Raw genomic sequence first — 20,350 nt, forward strand, 5'->3', positions numbered from 1 at the left:
TTGGACGATAAATCAGAAAACATACTTCCTTTGGTCCTTTTTACCTTTGGTCTGTTATATTAGCAATCAAATGCAATATCAGCAATATACTTTTGAAATTGTAAGAATATAATTTTCATTGAAATAAAATTAAGTGCCCATATTATCTCTTTTCATATTTCAAATTACTAAAATTCCCTATACTTGGCCCTTTAGAGCTACAAAGTAGATTTAGGGTCTCTCCCTGCCAATAAACAGTTCATGAAAACACAAAGTCAAGATATGTATCAAAATGTGCTCAGTAGAATTAGCGCCAGTTGATAAACTCAAACATTATCTGAAGTTTTAAAGGAGATAGGGTTTTACTCTATTTTTGGCAGCCTGAGAGGATATCAGAAGAATGGATAAGCTAAAGGGGAAACAGAGGAAGTAAAATAAGTCAAATATAAGGCACAGGAGAGTAAAAGATATAGATGCAGGCAATACATTTTGCTTGGAAATAAACTAAGGTAAATTTGGAAAAGAGAATGTAAGTGGTTGTTTGTAGAGAAAGATTTGTTGGCCAAGTTTACTTATTTACAGAGTTGATTTCTTCTCCATCGCTCTCATGCTTGATTTGATGAAATTAAGTACTGCCACATCAGACACTTATAAAGAAAAGAAGCCAATTTATTGTACATATGAACTAAAAGATAAAACCAATTGTTCAAGACCCCAGACTTTCACCTGCATTCCTCAAGCTCTGAAGAGTTACTATCTCTCTATCTTCAAGGGTCACAAGATATCTGCATCTCTCTCTCCCTCTCATTGGCATCCTCTTTCCAAGCTCATGCAGCTATCCCAACATGGTCACTATGTCCAGCATACTGGAGACATATGAAGACAAAGTACTCTGAAATATGATTATTTCATTTCACTAATCATTTGCCTAGCATGCAAAATCTACTTCTCATAAATAAATTTGCAGATAATTCCCATACCTTAAACCTCACCAATTGGTGAGGTTGATTTTAAGTCCAGCTTCTACATCCTGACAGGATGTCATCACTAAGCCATTTTATCAGATTCCATTTGATGTTTCAAAGCCTCCAGAGAGAGAAAAAAGTTAACTTCTTGAAGATTTTGAGATTTATATATGTCTGTCCCTCTTCGTATATTTGGTTTCTCGAGAGCATTTCATCCTTTAAGCTGTCAGTTTAGTCTACTGGATCCAGATCCAGGGTCAAAATGTTGTGTTAGTAAATGTAACTTAACCCACTGTTCCCATTATAGGGTAGTTCCAAACTCTAACCAAGCTTCTGTTTGTTAGGCATAGCCATTTAGGCTCCCTCATTCTGGAAATAGCTCACTGCACAGCCACATTCTGCTTCACGACAAAGAAGAAATTTTTCTTATCTGAGAGTATCTTGACAAGGTGTTATTGTGACTTGTTTCACTTGAAAAAGTGAGCTAGAAGTAGGGTAGATATTTTGATACTGCAAAGTGAATTTATATTGAACAATGAAATATAGAAACTGGTTAGATAATTAGATATCATAAATTGTAGCAAACCACTGCTTTTGCTAAGTGACTGGGATTCTTTAATAATTCTGAGGATTGAGCAAGAGACAGCTTTACTCACAAATATATCTTTTTATATATAACAAATATATTTGCTATTTAAGTCACATAAAAATTAGTCCTTGTCTACTTAAAACAAAAGCAGACTAAGCTCAGATAAAATAGGTAATTGGTTTCACTCTCAATCACCTTTGGGTATGAGTAAATTTCTAAGTCTGTTTGTAGTTGAAGTAGGAAGCAGTTATAGGCAATTTAATGGGTTGGGCTGAGCAGGGAAATGAAACCAGGAATCCATGGCAAGATAATACAGGGTTTCATAGGCTGATGGAAATCACAGCAGTATGCAAACTATGAAACTACCTTTACTGACCTAAGGGGTTGACAGTTACAGGAGCTTGGTGAAGTCTTCTACTTTTAGAACTTTTTGAAGATCAGATAAATTAGTATTGATTTGAGATTAATGATTAGTTTTGGAGAGTTAAAACAATTTAAATGTATCTTATGTTAGAAGACCCTATTGAATATTTCAGTTCTGAGATAATAGCGTGCATATAATTAGGCTTTCATTGTATGAGGCTTATTGACCTCAAGTTAGTGCTCAAAAAAAAAAAGGAGAAACCCCTAATTGAAAATGACAGCAATTATTTAATTGATGAGCAATTTAGAGAAACAACACAGTGTGGTGTGTAAGAGCAGGTCTTCTGGAGCCAAGCCCTCTGGGCATGTTCTTTACTGGCTCTGCCCCTTTTTAGCCATCTTACCTTGGACAAGGTATTTAACCACCTTGCCTCAGTCTTTTATCAGTAAAATGGAGATATTAAAGGTTTTTATGGAATTAATGAGTTGACATTTTAAAACAATTGTAACAGTACTGGCACATGATAAGCAGTATATAGCAGTTTACTAGCATGGTGGTGAATATAATATGATGACATCTTCCTGGTAACTGTTTCACAATTTTGCTTCTCAGTATCCTTGCCCCTGGACACCTCCAGCTTGCCCAGTCCTCCTACTGATTACTAGTTGTACTGTTTGACTAGGATAATGATTTCTGCTCAGGTAGCATCTGAGTAGATTTCATACTGGATTAAAATTCAAAGATCTGAAATCTAATCTCTTTTATAACATTCAGGAATATGGAAACTTTATAATAAAATATTTACAAATTGGAACATGATGATTTCATTCAGATAATATTTGAAAGGTTATCAAGTAGAAGGAAATGCTTTGTTCCTTATGATTCAAAGAGAGAGACTTGAGACAATGGATATCAATTTGTAGGGAAATAATTCTTGGCTCAATATTAAAAAACTCAATATAAAAAGTCAGAATTTTCTCAAGACTGCATGGTCTTCCTTGGTAGTTAGTATTATGTCTCTGGCTGAAAGTGTTTAGATAATGCTCATAAGGAATTTACCATTCTGAGATGCTTACCATTCCATACTTCATCTGCTAAATCTTCTTTATTCAAGGATAACTCACTTGTTTACTGTATCTGTTGAGCTATTTGAGTTATTATGACAATAAATAGAGAATATATTTAAAATTCATTGAAAGCACTAAACTTCTAAATTGTTCTTGTTTTCAAATACACAGATATCATTTTAGGTTAATCTTTACTCTGTTGTGGAAGTCACTCATTCAGAAAAATAATGTGATACCACTACATGCCAATCACTGTGCTTATCCTTAAGGATGCAGAGCAGAACAAGACAAATCCCTTATCCTTAAGTACTGGCATAGCCAAGATATGTGAGCAAAGTGCCATCTGCATTGGACTAAGTGGGAATTAATCAGGGCATGGTAGAAGAAGTATGCAAGCTGAGTTGTAGAATGTGTCAGGTTAACTAAATAAAGGAAGTGGAAAGCTACAACAATCAATGGTATGTTATTGGCATACACATAGGAAATATATCAAATTGAACAGAAGAAAATGGAGTCATATTTTTTTGGAAGTCTGTACCACCAAACAACATTTCTTAATCTTAATTCCTTTCCTATGGGTGTGAATTCCTTAAAAGTAGGCCCTTTTGACTAGGTTACTTCAGTTAAAGTTTGGCCCAGGGTGGGTCTTAATCCTATTACAGGAGTCATTTATAAGAGAATGAAATTCAGACACACAGAGAGAAAGCCACAGGAACAAAAATGGGAATATCAAGGGAACCTGGAAGAGAAGGGAGAGAGCAGGAGATGCCACTATGTACCTTATAATGTGACAAGCTAAGGACCAGGGATTACCAACAGCCAGCCCTAGAGTGCCACAGTCTTCAGAAAGAAAGCATTGCTTTGATTTGAACTTTGTCCCAGCCTCAAACTGTGCATGAGGAAATTTCCATTGTTTAACACGACCCATTTTCTGGTTTTTGCTTGAACAGTGTAGGAAGCTAAAACAGATTTTGGTACCAGGAGAGTGGGGTTCTGTTATTACAGATTCCAAAAATGTAGAACAGATTTTGGAGCTGGATGATGTGTAGAGGCTGGGAGCACTATGAAGTGATTGAAAGAAAAAGCTTAGATTGCTTTGAAGAGACTGTTGATTAAAAAATATGGATGCTAAAAGAAATTCTGATGAGTTCTTAGGCAGAAATGAGGAATGTGTTATTGGAAACTGGAGGAAAGGCAATCTTTATTTTAAGTGGCAGAGAACTTGGTTAAATTATGTTCTGATATCAGTTGGAAGGCTGAACTTGAAAGTGATGAACTTGGCGACTTAGCTGAGGAGATTTCCAAGCTAAGTGTGGAAAGTACAGTCTGTTTTCTTCTTTAAGTTTATAATGAAATGAGAGAGGAAAGGAATAAACTGAGAACTGAACTCCTGGACACAAAGAAACCAGAAATTGATGGTTTGGAAAATTCTGAGCTATGCAGAACAGGGTCCCATGTGAAGGATTAATTTCCAGTCAGCAATTTCCATGGAAGTCAGGATTAGAAATGCAGTTATGCAGGAGGGATCTGTAGAAGGTCCCGTCTGATAAGCTAGACCTCTGTGATCTACGTGCAGAGCTGACAAGTTTTTTTGTGAGATTTGTATGAACAGAACTACTGCCTGCTTGAACTAAAAGGGACAGAATAAGGACACATTGAATGAAGAATGACTTCAGAGGCAGAACCGGGGAAGCTGAGATAGCTCCTCGGGCCAAGAGAGCCGACCCACACATGAGTGTGCAAGGGGCAGGTGTTCCGTGGTGCTTGGAGAGGGAGGGGCTTCTGTCCTGTTGCTCGGGAAGAGTGCTGCCACCTCAATGCTCAGGGAGGGTGGGACCTGTGCCCCAGCATTCACGGCCAGCCAGGCCACACTCCCAGTGCTTGGGGATGGTAGAGCCTTCACCCCAGTGTTCAAGGAGGGCATGGCCTCTGCTCAAACACGTGAAAGGGGTGAGCCTGCTGCTTTATTAGGCCCAAAGGAGAAAATATTGTGCCGTAGTTGACTCTCAGACCTTAACGCCTAGAATTCTTGGGACCCGTGATCCTTGCTTTCCTTCACAATTTATCCTATACTTGTCACTTAATTGTGTATAGGGAGAAGATTACTTATTTTCTAGCTTTCACAAGTCTACAGATGGAGGAATAGGCCACAACCATAACCAATTTTGATGAGACTTTGTTCTAAGTCCTTTTTGAAAGGATTTAAAGTTTTTGGGATATTGTGTGGGAATAAATTCATTTTGCTATAATGTCTTTTTAGGGTCCAGAGGGTGGAATGTGGTGATATGAAGGTATGAACCCCGGAAAAACATGTTCTTAAACTTAATTCATTCCTGTGGTTGTGAACCCATTGTAACTAGGATCTTTTGATGAAGCTAATTCCCTTAAGGTGTGGCCCAAGATGGATCTTAATCTTACTATTGAAGTCCTTTATAAGAGAATAAAACTCAGAAACAGAGAGAAAAAGCCACAGGAAGCAAGAAGTTAAACATCAGTGGAATCCAGAAGAAAAGGGGATGACCAGGAGATGCCACTGTATCCTTGCCACATGACAAGCTAAGGACCAAGGATTGTCAGCAGCAAATACCACAAGGCTGAACTTCTTCCTGAACTTCAGGAAGAAAGCATTGCTGTAACTTGGAATTTTTCCCAGCCTGAAACCATGTGTGAATAAATTTCCATTGATTAACCCAACTCATTTTATCCTATTTGCTTGAGCAGCCTAGGAAACTAAAAGAGTACATATTAGTACTTATAAGTACATGTAAAATATGCACTTCCTTCATAATTTCACTAAAACTTTCAGATGGATTAGAAGTTAAATGTTGAGAGTAAACTCATTTGTAAAAGCTAGAAGGAAATATAGATTAGGATTTAACCTATATTTGGGATAAGAAATATATAAGCAATAGAAAAAATTACAAAGGAAAATATTTATGGATTTTACATAGCATAAATTAAAATACTGAACATCAAAGTATTATGAAAAACATCTTTTATTTCAACCTACAAGTCATGTTAGTGAAAATACTGTCTCCTAATAAACTCTTGAGAAAATAGTAAAAATGGATATTTTTGTTCATCTATAAATACATATATTAGGTATAAATAAGTAACAGAATATGCATTGAAAATCTGTATAATTATAGACAGGTCAATGGAATGGAACAGAAAGAGACACAACTAGATACTGAAATCTATTTTATATAATAGATTATGTAATAATCTAGTATAATAGAGGTGGTTCTAAGTCAGTGATGCAAAGATGACCTTTTTAATAAATAAATTTTGGACAACTGGATAACATTATGAAAAAGTACAAAAAACCTCAGAAAAGTATTTCCAGCTTACATAAGAGTTACTAATTTAATAAAAAAATGTTGGTGAAACACTGTTTTAGTTTCCTAGACTGCTTAAAGCAAATGCCATGATATGGATTGGGTTTAAACAAAGGGAATTTATTAGGGTTTTGAGGCTGAGAAGATGTCTAACTCAAGGCACCATCTAGGTGACAATTTCTCTCTGAAGGCTGGCTGCTGGTTATCCTTGGCTCCCCTGCCACTTAACAAGACACATGGAGACCTTGCTTGCTCTCTTCTCTTCAGGATTTTGTTGCTTTCAGTTTCTTGCTTTTCTGGCACTCTCTCTCTCTCTCTCTCTCTCTCTCTCTCTCTCTCTCTCTCTCTCTCTCTCTCTCTCTCTCTCTCTCTCTCTCTCTCTCTGTATTTGTTCCATTGATAAAGGACTCCAGTAATAGAATTGAGGCCCAGCCTGATTGGGCTGGGCCACACGTTGACTGAAGTAGCCTCATCAAAAGGACCTACTTACCAGGGGTTTACACCCACAGGAATGGATTAGATTTAAGAATATGATTTGCTCTTATTTACATGTTAATCTTGCACAGTTTGAGTTAAATTTCAAAAGAATAAATCCAAACAGGTTATAATTGTTTAGTTATCATCAATAACTTGCACTTATGCTCCTAATTGTGCAATAAATGTCAAACTTGAAGTATACATGAAGTTTAATTAAATAGAACATAAATTTTTCATCACAATTTGACAATCCCAAAATGGTTTCCATGTTGTCTCTAAAATTGTGGATGATATTTTCTTTTCTGCAGTCAGATATAAAAACAAATGGAACTATTAGCTTTAATGTTATTGATACTCTAGAGTGGGAAATTGAATCATCTCCTACTCAGTGATGCCTTGATTTAAGTACTTAGGAAGAAGCAACAATTTTTTCACTTAAAAAAAATCCTTGTTTCACATTCTGAAAGAGATGTTATATATTCTAAAACCTGACTGCTTTATTATAAAACCACTCTATTCTAATAGATGATATAAAGCATACAAGTGTATTAGGCTTCCTAAGAATTAGTTTCTTCCTTGCCTCTTCCAGCTTCAAGACGCTGCCAGCATTTCTTGGATTGAATCTGTATCACTCCAGGCTCTGCCTCCATCTTCATATTACTTTCTCCTCTTCTGTCTGTCGCTTGCACATCTCCCTTTGCCTCTGTCTTATAAGGATACCTGTGACTAGATTTATCTAGGATAATCTCTCCACTTCCTTAACATAATCCCATCTTTTGTCATATAATATAATATTTACTTTTTGCCATATAATGTAATATTCATTGCTTCCAGGAATTAGAAAGTGAATATTAACTTTGATAGGCCACTTCTTAAACTATCACAACAAAACAAGGCTGCTTGCTGCTCTTGCAATAATTGATGTCCATAAAAACTTTCTGTAAGAGTGAAAATGTTAGAAGCATTTAGAGTTTCAGGGACTGAGTAAGTATGCCTGCATAGTTCTTAGAGCACTTATCTCCTACTTTCTGCTATGACAGGAATCCAGGTGGGAATAAGCGACAACGTGGAGTGTTAAACATGTGGGAGAGCAGAAAAGTAAATCATCTCTTCAGATTGGAAGAATAGACTAGAACCACCACCCCCATACACACACACTCACAAATACATACACACAATACACAATCCTTTACTATTTTCTTTTATTTCAATCTACAAGTCATGTTAGTGAAAATACTGTCTCCTAATAAACTCTTGAGAAAATAGTAAAAATGGGTATTTTCTTCATCTATAAATACATATATTAGATATAAATAAGTAACAGAATATACATTGAAAATCTGTATAATTATACAGACAGGTCAATGGAATGGAACAGAAAGAGACACAACTAGATACCAAAATCTATTTTATATAATAGATTATGTAATAATCTATCATAATAGAGGTGGTTCTAAGCGATATAAAGATGACCTTTATAATAAATAAATTTTGGAGAACTGGATAACCGTTTATAAAATAGTAATTAGGTCAATTCCTCACTCAAACAAATACCAAATTGATCAGAAATCTCAGAGTAATAAAATGAAAGTATGCACATGCTGGAAGCAAACATGGGTGCATTCCTTGGTAGTCTAGGTACAGACAAAGGCTTACAGCTAGAACTAATATCCCAGATAAAATAAAATGAAAGATTGATTACTTTGACCACATAAATATTTTTTCTTTTGAGTTTCATGAAAAAAAACACTATATATGAAGTCAGAAACAAATTACAAACCAGAAGAAAGTATTTGCAATGTATGTCATGAATAAAAAGATAATTATCCCTCATATTCAAAGGCCTTTTAAAAATGGGGGGTGTGTGAAAATCTTAAAGACATGGGCAAAAAGCATGAATAGTCAATCCACTAAAGGATATAGGTACGGCCTATATTCATATAAAAGATGTTTCAATTTCAATCATACTAAGATAAATAGAACCATAGTATGATATCATTTGTCACTCTTCAGATTACCAATAATTCAAAAGCCTGACAATGCACACTGTTATTGAGGATGCAGAGAAGAAGGGATTCTCATATGCTCATATTCTCATATGCAAACAGGCAACCTTTACAGAGGGGAATTTGGCAATGTCTAACAAAATCATATGCCTTTAGTTTTCGACTCAAGAATCCCCCTTCAATGAATTTACCTTGATGGTACTACTTTGACTGTTTGAAAACCTGCTTGAACAGGGTTATTCAGTGTATTCGATGCAGCATTATCTGCAATGGCAGAATACTGGTAACCATCTGTGGTAGTTAGATTCAGTTGTCAACTTGGCCAGGTGAAGGCAACTAGTTTTGTTGCTGCGGACATGAGTCAATGGTATGTGAACCTCATCTGTTGATAATTACATCTACAGTGGGCTAGGAGGCGTGCCTGCTGCAATGAATGATGTTTGACTTAATTGGCTGATGCTTAAATGAGAGAATGCAAAGTAGCACAGCCCAAGCAGCTCAGCATACCTCATCTCAGCACTCGCAGCTCAGCCCAGGCCTTTGGAGATGCAGAAAGAAGTCACCCCGGGGAAAGTTGTTGGAACCCAGAGGCCTGAAGAGAAGGTCAGCAGAGACCATCCTGTGCCTTCCCATATAAGAAAGAACCTCAGTGGAAAGTTGGCTGCCTTTCCTCTGAAGAACTAACAAAATAAATCCCCTTGTATTAAAAGCCAATCCATCTCTGGTGTGCCGCATTATGGCAGCTAGCAAACTCGAACACCAACTAAATGTCGAATGCATAGGAGACTGAGTACGTAAACAGTAGCACATTATGCATATGCAGTTCTTTGCAACTGTTATAAAGAATGAGGAAGAACTCTATGAACTGATATGAGTGACTTCCAGGAGATGTTGTGAACTGAAAGAAAGTAAAGTTACCAAAGAGCGTATGTAGTATGCTACCTTTTATATAAGAAAGAAGGGGGAAATAGGAATGTATGTATAATTGCTTTTATGTAATGAAATGTAGGAAAGATTAACCAGAAAACAGTGAAATTGGCTACTTACAAGAAGTTGGAGGAACTGGAAGGAAGGATAGGAGAGGAAACTTCTCTACGAGTATCTTTTTAAATATACTTGACTTTGGAAGTGTGTTCTATATATTTTTAAAAATGAAATGATGTCAGTAAGGTTGGAAAAGGAAAATTAAAACTGAAATAAAGTAAAATGTATAGGCCCAATTGCACTTCAGATTGATTCCATAATCACAGTGAAAGGAAGAAAAAAATTCTTAATCCAAATAATTCAGAAACAATATTTCACAACACACTCTCTGTCCTGGGTGGAGTGGGAAGTATTATAAACATTCCAAACTCTTTTGAAGTAGATTGAAATTCTGTAAAGCATAGATGAGCAATTTCAAAACAATTTTTTATTTATTAGGTGATGAAACAAAAGTAAGTATATTAATGTTCTTGAGAATCAGTGTTTTCTCATCGAGGAAGAAGGACATGCAGATATGGAGTTGGGGAAGAAAATAACAAGCCCTGTGGGGATGGAATGGGTTTGGAGGTATCTCTGGGAGCCCAATTCATCTATAAAATGCATGTGTATATGATAAACATATATATACACACACACATATATATGTATTATGTATATATGTATATGCTCATGTATGTATGTATGGACATACATATGCCTTTATATAATTGTGTGTATGGATATGTTTGTGTATACATGCATGTATTTTCTACTATAGTATACTGAAAAGACCAAGAGGAAAAGATACCCCAGTAGCAAAAGCAAACCAAGGTTTCTCAAAATTAGCCACAGCTAATTCTGGCATTGGCAAAGGTATGTACAAAATAAGCCTGGAACATTTTGCCATGTGAGAAAATAAGGAATGCTTAAAAAAAATGATGGGCATAGTCACAATGACACATGAGTCACCTTGAATTGGCAGCCATTGGCCAAGTCTAGAAGAATTTGAGCAGCAAACAAATTAAGAATAATAATCGATGCTGGACAGCCCTGGGAGCTCTTGGAGAAATTGAAACCTCAGGCAAGGGCTGGTGCTGTGTGGGTTCTTGACTCGGTTGCGGGAAAGAATTCAAGTTCTAGCCAGTATGTACAGACCAAAACTTTAATCCATAGCGAAAGTACATGCTAGAAATAGGGTGAGTGCAGGTGTGCTCCAAAGGAGGAGAAACACTCTGCTCTGAGGTTGGAATTTCTGCATTATAAGGGCTTGCAGGGACCCTTCCCTCCTCTGGTTATGCTAATAAGGGATTGATGAGCTGAAATTTTCATCGGTTCTTTTCAGTCGCTGACCTGAGTGAGGGCTATATGTGGGGACTAGGTGTGTGCACACCAAAAGGAAATTCTTGTTATGGATCTTAGGGTTACTTGCCCCTCCTTCTTACCTTATCTAACCTGCCTCAATAGTGACTTTAAAACCTTCAGAAAAAATGGGCATACTTAGTCCATATCACTAATTTAATAAATAGACACAAACAAGCATACAAATAAACAAGTGAATAAGTAGGAGAGAAGGTAAGGATCTTGCTTACAACAGAATGCCATAAATGTGGAGGCATTAGTGCAGTCAGAAAATCTGCATTTTGCAAACATGCTAGGGAGATTGAATGAGGCAAGACTCCCAGATCAATTGACTCTAAAACTAGAGGGAAATTTTGAAAAGGAGCAGGATGTTTGCCTGGTATTAAGTGTCTGCCCATGGAGTGCTTATTAGTTGCAAGGTAAACAATAGTGATTTGATGACAGAGAAATCAAACATCATCTTGAATACATGACCTAAAGTAACATCACTACCAAGGGGGATGTGGACATCATGTGGCTCAAAATGAAAGACATATGAAAGACATATGACATCATGTGCATAGTGTACATGATGTCATATGCCTTGATTCTATTCCTGAAGAAAACATCATGCAAATCCAAAATGAAGAACATTGTATTTATGAAGGGAGGGATGGGATTATATTCCTCAACCCTGTTGTCTCAGTTTGCCGTGCAGTTATGACACGTTCCACACGATGGGTTGGCTTGACAACAGAAATTTATTGTCTCATGATTTTCGAGGCTAGAAGTCCTTGCTTTCAAGGTATTGGCAGAATTTGGTTCTGGTTCCCAGCAGTGCTCCACCACATGGTAATCTCTTTCTCCTTGAGTCTGCTCCTCTGGTCCCCACCAACTTGTGGCTTCTGTTTCCATGTCTATTTCCTATTAGGACTTCAACAATAGTGAATTAAGGCCACCTAGATTTGATCTAATTTCATCTAAATAGGATCTTTGAAGATCCTACTTGCAAATAATGGATTCACACACTCAGGAACGTGGATTAAGATTTGCACATGTCTTTTGTTGGATACTTGATTCTGTCTTCAAGAATTCCAGTATCATAAATTTAAAGAAAGATTGTGGAAATATCCCAAATTAAAGGACATGGAAAATAAATGCAATACCTGCCCCTAGTCTGGATCTCATATTGGAGGGGGAAAATGCCATAAAGTTCATTATTAGGTCAAATGAAAAATTAGAACATGAATGATAGATTTGACACAGTATGATATCAATGTTATATTCACTGAGGTGGATAACTGCACCATAGCAAATGTCTTTATATTCAGTTAAATTATCCAAAGAGAGAAATGCAAGAAAATCATAAAAGAACTGTAGCAGTTAGGTTCAGGTGTCAGCTTATCCAGGTGATGGTGCCCAGTTCTGCTGCCATGGAATTAAATCATCAGCATCTGAAATTCATCTATGACTGATTACATCTGCGGTCAGCTAAGGGGAGTGCTTCTTCAGTGAATGATATTTGATTTAATTAGTTGGAGGCTTAAAAGAAGTCAGAAGAGAGCTCACCAAAGCTCAGCAGCCCAGCATCACTAAACTCAGAGCTGGCTCAGACCCAGAAGTTGGGAGATGCAGAAAGGAAACGCTCCCAGGAAAGCTGCTTGAACCTAGAAGCCAGGAGAGAGGGCCAGCAGACATTGCTGGGAACCTTCCCAAATTAGCAAATTTGTACCCCTTTATAAAAGCCAGTCTATTTCTGGTGTATCACATTCTGGCAGCTTTAGCAAATTAAAACACCAAGTTTTGAGGTAAAGTGTTATAAAATAGATAAAGAGTGTACAGTTATTCTTTGCACTATTGTTTTCATTGCAGCTTTCTGGTAAATTTGAAATTATTTTCAAACAAAAATTAAAATACCAAAAACTTTTATATCATTTTAATCTTAAAAATTTGTGGAGAAAACCATAAAATTAATTTCTCCAAAGTGTTCATGATGTCAAATTAGATCTGTTAGTTGAAATACTCAGATTCTTTCACACACAGGACAGGCTTAACATAAGTAACATCATCTGCTTCATCACTTTTGACAAGTAGAGTTGTGCAATATTTTGATTTTCAGAATGAAAATCAGTTACTAAACAACTGTTCTGGTACATTAAACATTACATATTAAGAAGCTCTTCTCTCTTTTCTTTCATTCAGGAACTTCACTTATGTTATCCATGCATTGAAAAAATAATCATAGCCTCCACAGTCTCTAGATCTCTATCAGTATTATTAAGCTTTCTATTCTCTCATTTTCCACTTATTATAACATCAACAAGATCTCTCCATCATTTAATGCTCCCGTCTTCTCCACTCATACTCTAATTAATTTCAGAGAGTGAAGAAAATCACCTTAACAATGTAAAATAGATAGCAATCATTTTATAAGTGTGTATCAGAATTGCTAAAATGGAACTTTAGCTAAGACATGAGCCTTTCAACATGGTCCCTTCTTGAATGCAATAAAATTTTGCTCAGTGAAGATTTGTTCTCTTTCCTCCACCACCATTGACAGCCTCTTCCTAGCTTTACATAAATCTTTTGCCTTATTAGTGTGAGGTTATATGTGTGAGTGTGTGTGTGTGGTGTCTGAATGGGTTGGAGTAGGGAATTTGAAATCTTAATTGACTGCTTCCACATGAACTCAGAATCTATAACTCTATTTTCCATATGTAATATATATATAATATACAACTGTGTTATGTCTCTAAAAGAGCCTTACTGAGGTCCAGGAATTTAGTAGAAGTAGTTATTTCCTTTGCCATTTCTGACCATGATCTAAGACTGATTCAGGCTATGACTCCTTTGCCCTGTTGTATCTTGAACTGGAAGAATTATTCATGCCCAAGCTTTTCAATACTGGTACATTTAAATATGGTGGCGTGTTTCTGTGTGTGTCTCCTTATATCAGGCTTTCATTAATATAAGCTTTTGCTTTCCTTTTATCCTTTTTTTTTTTTTTAAAGAAATCTATGACGTTGAGGAGTCAGGTTTTTTTTTTTTTACATGGGCAGGCAGTGGAAATCAAACCCCGGTCCTCTGGCACGGCAGGCGAGCATTCTTGCCTGCTGAGCCACCGTGGCCCACCCTCCTTTTATTCTTTTAGCAAATATTATTGATGTCTCTAAGTGTGTAAATCATTTGTTTCATTAAATTCATGTGACGTTTGAGAACTGGAACCATCAGGAAAGTTTTGGAAGCAATAATTAATTTTAGAGATTAAAATGGATTACTTAATAATTTATTTTACATTAAATCTAGGAAAATCACCCCCAAATCTTTCTTTGTCTAATTTATTTCCCAGATAGCCTGTTTATAGGTTTTAGTTTCTGTGGTAGTTAGATTCAGGTGCCAGCTTGGCCAGTTGAAGGTGCCTATTCTATTGCTGTGGACATGGGCCAATGGCATGTGAACCTCATCTCTTGCTGATTATATCTGCAGTCAGCTATGCAGCATGGCTGCCACAATGAATGATGTTTGATTTAATTTCCTGGTGCTTAAATGAGAGACCTCGATGTAGCACAGCCCAAGCAGCTCAACATACCTCATCTTAGCACTTTCAGCTCAGCCCAGGCCTTTGGAGATGCAGAAAGGAATCACCCTGGGGAAAGTTGTTGGAACCCAGGGCCTGGAGAGATCACCCTGTGCGTTCCCACATAAGAAAGAACCTCAGTTGAAAGTTAGCTGCCTTTCCTCTGAAGAACTAATGAAATAAATCCCCCTTTATTGAAATCCAATCTGTTTCTGGTGTGTTGCATTCCCGCAGCTGCAAACTAGAACAGATTTGGTACCCGAAGTGGGGTGCTGCTGTGGTTGGCAAATACCAGATATGTTGGACCAGTTTTTTTTTTTTTTTCTTGGATGGCTAAGGGAAGGGTTTTGGAGGAACTGTGAAGAGAATGATGGAGAAGTCCTAGAATGCTTGAAGAGACTGTTGGTGTAAATGAAACCACTGCCAATCTGGACAAAGGGGGACACAAAAGGTATATATTGGAGTTTGCAGAGTGAGAACCATGGAAGTTCAGGTCTGAAGCCAAGAAACCTCGGGCCGGGAGAGTGGACCCACCCATATACATGGAGAGGGTGAGTTTACCCTGAAGGTGAGGATGAGCCTCCCATCTCACTGCAGTAGAAAAGCCGTGCAACCTGAGGCTGTGGAGAAGGTACAGCATGCTCCTTGGGGAACTGGGAAGAGCCTATCTGCCACCACATGGAGGGGTTGAGTGTGTGCCCCAGAAATGGCAGAGAGCCCAGGTGTGGCCCCGATGCTTGGAGAGAGTGGAGCTGAGAAAAAGGTGGTCTCCTCAATGTTCCCCGAGGTTGATTTGGAAAGAGATGGGCCACTGCATAGGCCTTTGGAAAGGGTGGGACTGCCACTTTCTAAAGCTGAAGGATAGATGACTTTCAGACTTTGAAGTCCGATGGAGTTTGTCCTGCAGGTTTTCCTTCCAATTTCTCCCTATGGACCCTGTGACTGTCCCTCTTTTGCATATTGGCACCAGATAACATATTTTGAGATTCATAGGTCCACAGCCAGAAGAGAATTTTTGTCATTTTAATATCATTTAAGGTGATGTGTATAGTTGCCAAGTTGGTAGTTAGATTAAGGTATCAACTTGGCCAGTTGAAGGTGCCTATTCTATTGCTGTGGACATGAGCCAATGGCATGTGAACCTCATCTCTTGCTAATTGCATTTGCAGTCGGCTAGGAGGTGTGCCTGCTGCAATGAATGATGTTTGATTTAATTGGCTGGTGCTTAAATGTAGCACAGTGCAAGCAGCTCAGCATACCTCATCTCAGCACTTACAGCTCAGCCCAGGCCTTTGGAGTGCAGAAAGGAATCACCCCAGGAAAAGTTGTTGGAACCCAGAGGCCTGGAGAGAAGACCAGCAAGGATCACCCTGTGCCTTCCCATGTAAGAAAGAACCTCAGTTGAAAGTTAGCTGCCTTTCCTCTGAAGAACTAACAAAATGAATCCCCTTTTATTGAAATCCAATCTGTCTCTGGTGCCGGAATCGGCAGGTAGCAAACTAGAACAGTTTCTGATCTCATGTCTTCAATTTCACTCGTTATTAATTCCTGTCATTGATACTTTAGTGTCCCCATACAAGTCTTTTCTAGGGAAATGATTTCCTATTTGAGATGTCTGTATGTTAGGCCATCAAGTTCTCTTTGCCTTCCTTGATTATGTATGAACATATAGAAAAATGAGGGGAAATGTATTTATCCAAAAGGGAGAGTGATATCAAAACTGTCAAAAATAGAACACATTGCTGCATTTCAGACCAATTTATGTTGCAGATGATAAAACACTAATTATCCAGGGAAAATGGAATTCTTGTCATAGAAAGTGTCTCTATTCTTCACATATTATAGAATTGTTAATTCACAGGGTATTGTTATTTAGTACAACACTTGTTTCCATTTGAGCTATTTTACTTAAGCAAATTAAAAACCATCCAAAATTACATTGATGAATTTGGAAAGTGATCTAAAAAAATAGTGCCTTTGAAAAGAAAGGAGGTGCTGATATACTGAAAATTATTTAAATAACTTGACAAGTTAAGTATGAACCACAAAAGAAATGCATATGACAGTTTTTAATTAGGAAGGAAATCATGGGGTAGGTACTTAACTAGATCTGCAAAATTCAAATTGAAGTTATCTTCTAAGAAAATTGCAGTTAAGAATGAAGAGGCTTTCTGTTCTCTCTTTTATTTATTTTTATTTATTATTCCAGAAAGATAAGTTATAAGTGATGTGGTATCATTTTCATTAATACTTCTGAGATTTGGGGGTTAAATGTACTGATGAAAAACTTATGAGAATATGATTGAAGTTCTTTCTGAAATGAAGATGTCAGAGCTGGGATCAAATAGAGCCAGCATACTCATGCATACCAATCCTTATATAAGCTCGAGAGACTTCTGTTATTCTTTGGCCCTTTTGAGATTATTCATTAAACATGTGTTTATATAATATTTACTACCTTTCTTCACTCCGCAAATATTTTTTGAGACCTGCATGGCACTGTTCTAGGTGGAGATGTAGCAATTATTGAATGAAACTATAAAAATTCTTGCCTTCATGAAACTTGTGTTCTGGTAGGGGTGGCAACAATTAAAGGGTAAAATTACCAAATATCTCAATCATGCAGGAAATTAGAAAGGCTTGGTTCAAAGGAAGCCTGGTAGATTTATTGAAAGTCTTGTACATATTCATGCCTGCTGAATTTACCCACAATCTCAAACAATATTTAGCATCAGTATTTATGTACTCAAATATTAGTTGTGTATTAACTTTTAGGTTAGTACTTCATGCCTCTTTCACAAGATTTTATATGGTCAATACATACCCTACAGATATTAGAACTAGATACTTCTTATGTTAAATAAATGTTATATAGCATAGAGTTGCTCTTATTGCCACATAATTGCCTGCATTTCACTGGCATTTTTACAGTTCTGACTACATTGAATATAAAATACACTAACATAGTTCATTGGATTTGGCATATGTAACAGACATTAAATACTAATCTAGTATACTTTAACTGCAGCCACGTCTATGAACATGAACATTCCTATGATTTAAAAATACATTATTTGGAATATAAGTATAGACTTAGTGTTTTCAACATATGGAAATGCAAATGGAATCTTAATTCCTAAGTGGACTAATTGTTCTTTCCTATTATTATCCGCATTGAATACTTATTTCCTAGTTATAGAGTTATGGAAAAATAATTAACTGTCTATCTATCTGACATCTATGACTCTGTGTTCCCAACATTTATATATGTTCCAGATACCTTTTTAATTTTAGCCACAAAGAATTATTTTTTTTAACTCTTGGGAACTCAGTTCTGAGAAATGGAAGAGTAACTTTGCGTTCTTTTATGGAATTATGCTATAACTTGTCTCAGGGCCATTTCCACATAACATCTGTGGCTTAAATGCTAAAATTATAATTTATCTATCAAACAATAATTTTCATTATCGATACTATTGACAGCAAATTGTGGTAACGCTTGTGGAGTGAGTTGCTGTATGATTTATATGCATCATAGAATCACAGGCTCAGGTGCAATAGAGGCTTTCAGCAAATGGCCACTTTATTAATCACACATCACAAAGGGTTCAGAAGAGCAGGGGAAGAGATCCCACTGTGGCCAGTCTCCCGGGGAGAACAAATGCTCGGGTCAGGGTTGGTGGGTGGTAGTTCTGCACACACCACTTAACGACCGAGAAAAGAGACAAATCTGTGATGCCCACAGGTGGGGTCACTTAGAAAAGCCTGGGAGGAGGGGCCTGGCTGCTGAGAATTTTCACCCTGATGAGCAGCTGGGGCTGCTTGTTTCCCATTTCCAGGTTTAAAGTATGGTCAGGCCTTTTCATAAGACTTAACATCTCCCCTGGATTGTGGAATAGAAACATACTAGAAGAACTGCACACAATAGGAAAGGAAGTGGGGGTGGGGGCAGGCAGGGGCTAGAAGATGGCTGCTAGGTGTGTCCCTGATTTCACCAGCAACATTTTATAGTAAGTATCAAATAAGAGATGCTTATAATTGGCTTTCTATAATGATGAAAATTATGGGGTTTATATCATTTTTGTAAAAATAATACATCATTAACCATAAAGCGGTCTTTCCCTTTTTAGTATGAGTTTTTAAAACTCAGTATTATGTACGTAAAATTTATATTTGCTGTTGTGTCCTACATAAGGAAACTATGATGACTTTCTGCCCTCCTTATAAAGTGTATATAAGACAACTCCTTTGAATGTATAATTCACTGCTTACCCGAGACTATGCTTGTGTGAACCCGGCAAGATAGAGGCTAGCAGGGAAAAGAGAGAAGTCTACCCACATGAAAAGCTCAAATTCCTTGTTAACAAATATTGGAAGTGTCAGGCCAAAATGTATATACCATCATGAACCATAGAAAGCAAACATGTTTTTAACCAAACCTATGCATATAAATATTCTACTGGTTTCATTCCAAGGGAACCATGAGCACATGACCATCAATCAGTTTCCTCAGACAAGCAATGAAGAGTTATTGAAATAAATTGCCCTGTCTTTGCTTCTGCAGGATTGACATCTTTAAGTACGTGATCTATGGCATTGCAGCTGCGTTCTTTGTCTATGGCATTTTGCTGATGGTGGAAGGTTTCTTCACAACTGGTGCTATCAAAGACCTCTACGGGGATTTCAAAATCACCACTTGCGGCAGATGTGTGAGCGCCTGGGTATGTTATTCTCTGCACTGAGTGTTTAATTTGGTTTTATTTCAATAGCACATAGGTGTTTGCATTCATCTGCCATGAATTAAAGTATTCTTAACGTGGTCGTGTTCCCTCCTGCAACGGCTGTCTTCAACCGTGATAATATTAGTTTACAAATTAAAATGATTCCTTGTGAAAATTCAGTTTTGATTGTTCAAATCATATGCTACGCAGCTACTTTTCCTCTGGAAGTAGCGAAACTGTCAACTAAATTATGATTGACTTTTTTTGCCAAAGGGCTTTGAGGTTCCCATACAATATTTAGAATGGAAAAATCCATTTGCAATTTATAGGCATTACATGTATCTCACCCTCTCACACCTTCCATATGAGTGTCTTTGTATTTTACTGTAAAGTTGGTACAATTATATATGTAATGCCTATTTTCTATTGACATAAGGTAAGAGGTGTATTAATTTAAGTTTTGAATAATTATTGACATATTTAACAGTAAATCAAACTTGAAGTCACACTGTTAGAATTAATGCAATGAAGACTATACAGGTATAACTGTTAATACAAGAGAGTGATAAAAATTAAGATTAACCTGGTTGAAAATATGTTTTGCATTTTTTGCAGAAATTTTTCCTGTAATGAAAGGTTAGAGCTTCCATCCTTGAGTGACACTGTTTTTCTTTTTTTTTACCCCTCATGTAATATAAGCTGTGTTTAATTATAGCAATTTATTCACAGTAAGTAAGCTTTCTCTATTAAGGGATGATATAAATTATTTAAATCTAACAGAAAAGTTTAAAATGCCTGTTAATTAACAAATGTTTGTTTTACCAGGTTTTCTTATGGTTCTCAGTACTAGTAGTGATGATAATCTGATAAAATAGCTAACCTTTGTTGCGTGTATTTCTACTTGTCTCCAGCATAATTTCTTGTAAGACTCACTTATCTCTGTGTTGAGACAATACTAATGTAGTA

The 20,350-nt window shown here is 36.9% G+C and overlaps 1 protein-coding gene across 2 annotated transcripts in view; it reads left to right on the forward strand.

The window, feature by feature from the left end:
• Positions 1 to 20,350, forward strand: part of GPM6A (glycoprotein M6A) — a 348,469-nt gene that overhangs the window by 286,576 nt on the left and 41,543 nt on the right. For both annotated transcript variants that reach the window (XM_077144349.1, XM_077144348.1), the window contains exon 3: positions 19,228 to 19,384. In XM_077144349.1, coding sequence (XP_077000464.1) covers positions 19,228 to 19,384 — 157 coding nt within the window. The remainder of the gene's footprint in view (positions 1 to 19,227; positions 19,385 to 20,350) is intronic.

This window comes from Tamandua tetradactyla, chromosome 26, assembly GCF_023851605.1.
Source record: "Tamandua tetradactyla isolate mTamTet1 chromosome 26, mTamTet1.pri, whole genome shotgun sequence".
NCBI classification, from domain to species: Eukaryota; Metazoa; Chordata; class Mammalia; order Pilosa; family Myrmecophagidae; genus Tamandua; species Tamandua tetradactyla.